Source organism: Silene latifolia, chromosome 5 (genome assembly GCF_048544455.1).
Source record: "Silene latifolia isolate original U9 population chromosome 5, ASM4854445v1, whole genome shotgun sequence".
In the NCBI taxonomy this organism is placed as follows: domain Eukaryota; kingdom Viridiplantae; phylum Streptophyta; class Magnoliopsida; order Caryophyllales; family Caryophyllaceae; genus Silene; species Silene latifolia.
The window spans coordinates 19,634,861-19,642,206 of record NC_133530.1 but is presented as its reverse complement, the minus strand read 5'-3'; the positions used below and the strand labels follow the sequence as shown (position 1 = coordinate 19,642,206).

The following is a 7,346-nucleotide window of genomic DNA, read 5'->3' as shown; positions in this document are numbered from 1 at the left end:
AACCTTGCCGTGCGCCAGTGAAATCATCCAATCTGAAAAGGACCGCGCAGTAAACTCTGGTCTTATATCTGCCGCTTTTTTATGTACTTTATACTCCACAGTCCACACACATACTTTCAAAACTAACAATCAGATCCCAGAGAATCCCTTAGAGGCTTTTATATACACAGTAGGAGTTAAATTAACCACTAAAACAAGATAAATTAACAGCGATCTCTTCATACAGATTATCACGAAACAGAGAACCACTGAGCTTATTTTTCATTAGATCCTTCATAACCTCTCTTGAAACAATCTTGCCATCTTTTCTGAACGCAATGACTTGATTACCATAGTTAGCCTCGCCTTCAAAAATCAGTTTGTGGGGCACACAAGTTTCACAAGTTTCTTGGACAGGCATAATCGGCCATGGCATCCTAGCATACAGCGCATGTGGACGTCTATGTTTGTGATCCAAAGGAACAAACACAACTTCCCACCCCCTAGCCTTAATTTTAGGGTAAAGCCTCAACAGCCGACAGCACAGCTTACCATAGTCATTCGATAATTGAAGCCAGTCGAGGTAGACAAGCAACTTCTTGCTTTCTAGAGAAGACTGACGCGCGTTGAGTTTTTTACCTTTACGAGTCAGGCAAGTGCGGTTAATACAAGTACCTTTAAATAAGGAATCAGAGGTGAGTGACCTTAGAGCATTGAACCTACGTTCCAAGAGTGTGCTTCTCGTAAACGGATATGCCGTTATTCCTAGCTGTTCTATGACTCCCCTTCCCTCCAACTCCCCAGGCTTGCCATCCGGTGGCAATATGATCAACCTATCCTCGAAAAGTTCCAGGCTAAAAACACGCCACAGTCTGCGCCAAATCTTGTTGTGCTTGGGAAATACTAACCACGATGTTATATTTCGGCGCCACAAATCCTCAATGAGTTTTTCAGGGAATGAGTTTGTAGGGTCCAAAAGAGGTATGCAGACTACGAGTATCTCAAGCTCCAGGTTTTTTTCTATGCATTCCTGATGAAGACTGATAAGATCCTGCAGGCAACCGCTGCCCTGTTCAAGGCACAAGTACAACCCCACGTGCTTCTTGCTGAGCTCCAAGACAGTTACTGATTCATCAGCTCCACCAAAAGACCCGATTCTCGGGATAGCTAGTGAGGGTTCGCAAAGGAGAATATCCCTGTAGAGGGAGAGTGGCTCATTTATAAGAGGATCCCGCATAACAGCTTGGGGAGCAACACCTTGGAGCCCTTTCTTATACAAGGGATCCAACCTGGACAACAAGACCATATCTTTTATACGAATGGCCTCAATATCAGTGTCACGAAAGGGAAACCACTCAGACCCGTAGATGACAAATTTGTAAGGAGTTTTAAGGTATTGCAAAACAATTTCCTCCGGATCAACCAAAATAGCGGGAAGTTGGGGCCGCTGTGAGGAAGAATTCAAGCCGCAGATGAAAGAGCAGATAAAATGACGGGTGTCTGAGTCAGAGAATGGTATAGCAAGGCAGGACAACTCAGAAAAAATATAATGGAAAGCGGGCTTAGTAGAATCAGAACTGGCAACTAAGACCATCTCAAACTTGTCTCGAGGTAAGTCGGAGTATGCATCCATCATGGCTTGAAAATAGCGAACTTCCTTGGAGTTGGCCAGAGGGGAGGAGACACAGCAAATGAGAAGGTGTTTTCGGAGGACGACATCGAAACCAACAGGCTCACCAGTACAATAGCGGACCAATGAAGTTGTTTTACCATAATTTGACAAAAAGGGTATCACTGCCAAACGCATACCCTTCACAGGACACCTGAGTTTCGTAATGTCCATATATTCGACATCGGGTTTACTGATTTCATTCGCAACTGGAACACTACTACATCTTTTGGGACCACTTAAAATCGACATTTTTACAATTAACCGGATTTCCCCGACAAAATAAATAAATAAATAAATAAATATAAATACACCAGGAATAATCCGATAGTATGAACTACTACCAATAAATAAATTAGTACAACAAACTAAACTGGACTGATTATCGAAATCCTGACCTGAGTTTTGCTCCCAGATTTCCTTACACTTGAAAGCCCTCTCCTTTTTGCCTACTACCCTTTTGTTCTTTTGTTCAATTGTTCAATTCAATTAATCAATCTAGGGTTTCGCTCTATTTAACTAACCTTCATTTTATCACTCAATTGGGATTTTAGACGAGCTGGACGGCTCAGATTTCTGATTGGGTCATACGATTCGGGATAGGATACGGTTCGAATCAGAATACAAATCAAAACGATTGGAATGGGTATCGATTTAAAATAACTGGTCATTTCGGAATCGGGTTAACCGAATCACGGGTCTTTGCCTTGAAAATTTGGGTCAGGTCGGGCCAAGTTTATTGGACAGATCAAGTTTTAGCAGGTATAAAAAGAGGCTTGTTTTTCTAGCCCTTGCTTTTTATTGATCCAACATTTACTAATATGGTCCTACTTTTGTCATTAACTTTTCAGTTGTAAACCCCGAGAGTAATTTCAATCACAATTATCTCTAAATCTAGAATCTATGATCTTTAGTAAACACCGAGAGTAATTTCAATCATAAGCAACCAACAATTTACAAGCATTGCAAGAATGATGTTAGTAAGCTACAAAGTACTTCAAAATGCCAAGAAAGATTAAGACGTAAGATAAGAGAGTAAAGTTGAGAGGGTTACTGGACTTGGAACTCCGAAAATAGATATAAGGGTATTTTAGTAACTTACTCGGATTAATGGTGGGCAAATTTAAGTCTGGACTGGATCGTATTATTTGGTTTGGACCAAACCCAGACTAAATTATTTGGTCCGATCCTCGGTACTCATTTTTTCAAGTTTCGGTCGAGTCCGGTCCTAGACCGGTTAGATCCGAACCGAATGGACCAATTTTTTTTTTTTGGTGTTTATCGGGAGTATCCTTCACCGACAGCTGGGGCAATCTCTTTCGGGGTACTGAAGGCAGTTTAATGGTTGATCCTTCCAAGTTTGGCCTTTTCATTCGCAAGAGTCGGAATCGAACCTCTGACCACTTATTTAAGATACTAGTATTGGTGCCCGGCTTCGCCCGGGCTACCTCTACTTACCATTAAATTTTTTTTTCATTAAATAAAATTATTTAAAGTTGCATAACCCATAAATTTATCATTAATATATTTTTCTATGACATATTCTAAAATTACGATGAAATAAATTTTGAGACAAATTTACTACTCCCGATATTAATATTTTAGTCTTATTAATGAAACAATAGTAATAACATTTCACTACTTGCCCGTAATCATTGTTACTTTCACTACTCCCGTCGTAATTATTGTTACTGTCACTATTGCCGCATTACTATTGATAATTTCACTAATCCCGTTGTTGTTTCTACCACTTTCATTAATCTCGGTGATAATATTGTTACTTTTACTATTCAAATGAGTGATTACTATCATATAACTATATCCAATGTTACTACAATTCTTTTCTTTACTCGCGAAATTACTTTTACTACTTATGCATGCAATTTTAAGAGGATTATATATTTATATAAATATATTACATATATGCATTAATAAATCAAATCGAAAGAATTATGCAATATTATATATTATGGAATCTAACTTGAATTATTTATAACCTACTTATATTATATTTTTGTATGTTAAATAATTAACATCTCTATACATCTAATAAACTATAAAGTTTAATCAAATTGCATATATTTTAAATTTAATATATAATTTTATGATGATAATAACTAATACCATAAGTGTGCATGTTTATACTAATTAATTATTTTATTTTAAGGAAATTGACCATCTTCTAGTCTTCTATAAATATTTAGGAAAATTACCAAGTATCTTCTTTCTTTTAGTCTCCTTGAAATTGACCATCTTAATTAATTATTTTATTTTAAGGAAATTGACCGTCTTAATTAATTATTTTATTCTAAGGAAATTGACCATGTTTTAGTCTCTTACAAATGTTTAGGAAAATTATCAAGCTTCTATATAATTTAATTTAAACCCATATTATATAATATTTGCATTGAGATCCCTTAATCAGGTCCATCACACGGTGCTAGTGATTTAAAACTATATAATATAATTAATTTGTATAACTTTCTTTAATTACATTGAAGTCCCTTGGTTTCTGGATTTAATATATAGTATTGATAAGAGTCCTTACCACACACTAGTAAACTTTGGTACCGAAAGGAACAAATTTCATGTTTCTAAAGATTAATCATTAAAATATTATGAATCAAATTAACATTTTAGCTTTAAAAGACATTATAAATTTGTATTGTCAATGATTTTTATAAAAAGAGTCGTCTGATTATTTAAAAGCATTTTATTTAGTGGAATTAAAAATGTAATTATCGTATACGAAATAGTGAAAAAACTAGTTTTAGGTCCATTTTGGCCCAAGACCGGACCAGACCAAATATGTCGGGTTTGAGACGGTCCAAGATCGAAAGTTTTAGGTCCGTTCTTCGGTCCACTATTTTATTTTCGGTCTTCGTTCCGGTCCGGTTTAGTTCGGTCTTGGACCGATGCTCAGCCCTAACTCGAATAATATTAGTAATTTCCGGAAATAAAAAGAAAAAGTAATCTTTATTGCTTAAAATAATAACTTAAAAATTGAGACATTTTACTAAGAAGCACCTTAAATATAAGTCACTTTTTCTTTTTAAAAAAAAGACATAATTAGTATATTGAAATTTCGGCGCTTTGTTTGTATAGATTACTAAATGTTAAATTGATGATTATTCCGTTTATAATCCAAATTTTGAAACTTATACCACCAAATTTAACTAAATGTCACTTTTTCTTTTTAAAGAAAAGACATAATTAGTATATTAAGGTGAGCATGCGACTTTCTTATCTGTATTTGTATATTGGCTACATTTTCCACCAAAACCAAAGTATACTCCATTAGCAGGATCAAGGAGCTTCTTAATACCAACAACTCCCACAAAAATAAGGTTGCTCTCAATCTCTGGGTAGCAAGCGGGATAAGGAGCTTCTTATGGGCTGGATGACTTTCACCGGAGTAATCAATAGGAGTTAAATTAACCTTTAAGACAAACTAAATTATAAGCAATCTCTTCATACAGATTATCGCGAAACAGAGAACCACTGAGCTTATTTTTCATTAGATCCGTCATAACCTCTCTTGAAACAATCTTGCCATCTTTTCTGAACGCAATGACTTGATTACCATAGTTAGCCTCACCTTCAAAAATCAGTTTGTGGGGCACACAAGTTTCACAAGTTTCTTGGACAGGCATAATCGGCCATGGCATCCTAGCATACAGCGCATGTGGACGTCTATGTTTGTGATCCAAAGGAACAAACACAACTTCCCACCCCCTGGCCTTAATTTTAGGGTAAAGCTTCAACAGCCGACGGCACAGATTACCATAGTCATTCGATAATTGAAGCCAGTCGAGGTATACAAGCAACTTCTTGCCTTGTAGAGAAGACTGACGCACGTTGAGTTTTTTACCTTTACGAGTCAGGCAAGTGCGGTTCATACAAGTATCTTTAAATAAGGAATCAGAGGTGAGTGACCTTAGAGCATTGAACCTACGTTCCAAGAGTGTGCTTCTCGTAAACGGATATGCCGTTATTCCCAGCTGTTCTATGACTCCCCTTCCCTCCAACTCCCCAGGCTTGCCATCCGGTGGCAATATGATCAACCTATCCTCCATTAATGACAGGCTAAAAACTTGCCACAGTCTGCGCCAAACCTTGTTGTGCTTGGGAAATACTAACCACGATGTTATATTTTTACGCCTCAAAATTTCAACAAGTTTTTCAGGGAATGAGTTTGTACGGTCCAAAAGAGGTATGCAGACTACAAGTATCTCAAGCTCAAGGTTTTTTTCTATGCATTCCTGATGAAGAATGATAAGATCCTGCAGGCAACCGCTGCCCTGTTCAAGGCACAAGTACAATGCCACGTGCTTCTTGCTGAGCTCCAAGACAGTAACTGATTCTTCGGGTCCACCAATAGACCCGATTCTCGGGATAGCTAGTGAGGGTTCACAAAGGAGAATATCCCTGTAGAGGGAGAGTGGCTCATTTATAAGAGGATCCCGCATAATGGCTTCTCGAGCACCAGCTTGGACCCCTTTCTTATACAAGGGATCCAACCTGAACATCAAGACCGTATCTTGTACGACAATGGCCTCTGCATCACTGTCACGAAAGGGAAACCACTCAGACCCATAGTTGAGAAAACGGTCAGGAACCACAAGGTAATGCAAAACCGTTTCCTCGGGATCAACCAAAATAGCAGAAAGCTGGGGGCAGCAGCAGTAGTAAAAATCCAAGGCAATGAAAGAGTAAATAAAATGACGGGTGTCCGAGTCAGAGAATGGTATGGCAAGGCAGGGCAAATCAGAAACAAAATCATCGAAAGCGGCCTTTGTAGAATCGGAACTGGCAACTAAGACCATTTCAAAGTTATCTCGAGGTAAGTTGGAGTATGCTTCCATCATGGCATGAAAGTAGTAAGCTCCCTCAGACAAAGGGAGGGAGACACAACAAATAAGAAGGTGTTTTCGGAGGACGACATCGAAACCAACAGGCTCACCAGTACAACAGCGGACCAATGAATTGGTTTTACCATTATTTGACAAAAAGGGTATTACTGCCAAACGCATATCCTCCACAGGACAACTGAGTTTCGTAACATCCATATATTCGCCATCAGATTTACTGTTTTCATTCGCAACCGCAACAGTACTACATCTTTTCAAAGGGCCATTTGAATTCGGCATTATTACAATCAAACGGATTCCTCCAGCAAAATAAATAGAGAAATAAATTTACTGCAACAATTTACTATATGAACAAATAGTAATAAATTAGTGGAACAAACTAGAATGATTAACAAAATCCTGACCTGGGTTTTGCTCCTGGAAAAACCCCAATTTTCCCTACACTTGAAACCCTCTCTTTTTGCCTACTTAATTGTTCAATTGTTCAATTAATCAATCTAGGGTTAGCTTTATTTAACCAACCTTTTTTAATAGAAGTTCTATTAAGTCTAGAGATGACAAGTCCGACCCGAGTGACCCGGCCCGAATACGGGCAAACCCGACTTAATAGAAATCGGAAATTTTGCACACTGATATTGACCTGATCTAACGTGACCCAATAATGATTTGTACCCGACAAAACCCGATTAAGGTCGACTCGAGATGACCTATAACCCGGTACGTGCTTTGACATGGCCCTACCCGACCGACTTGACCGAAAGATAATCCAAAAGCCACCCCGGAAGTTATCCTGTTCCGGAAGATAACTCGACTCGACAGGATCCGAA

The 7,346-nt window shown here is 38.1% G+C and overlaps 2 protein-coding genes across 2 annotated transcripts; both read right to left on the bottom strand.

Annotated features, from left to right (window-relative positions):
- Nucleotides 1–181: 181 nt before the first annotated feature.
- Nucleotides 182–1,900, bottom strand: LOC141654981 (putative nucleoredoxin 1). Its single transcript, XM_074462086.1, has one exon. It carries the CDS (start codon nucleotides 1,898–1,900, stop codon nucleotides 182–184), a length of 1,719 nt encoding a protein of 572 aa, XP_074318187.1.
- A 3,173-nt stretch (nucleotides 1,901–5,073) lies between these two features.
- Nucleotides 5,074–6,925, bottom strand: LOC141656989 (putative nucleoredoxin 1). Its single transcript, XM_074464087.1, has one exon. The coding sequence runs from the start codon at nucleotides 6,796–6,798 to the stop codon at nucleotides 5,083–5,085; it is 1,716 nt and encodes a 571-aa protein (XP_074320188.1). The 5' UTR covers nucleotides 6,799–6,925; the 3' UTR covers nucleotides 5,074–5,082.
- Between the last annotated feature and the right edge of the window lie 421 nt (nucleotides 6,926–7,346).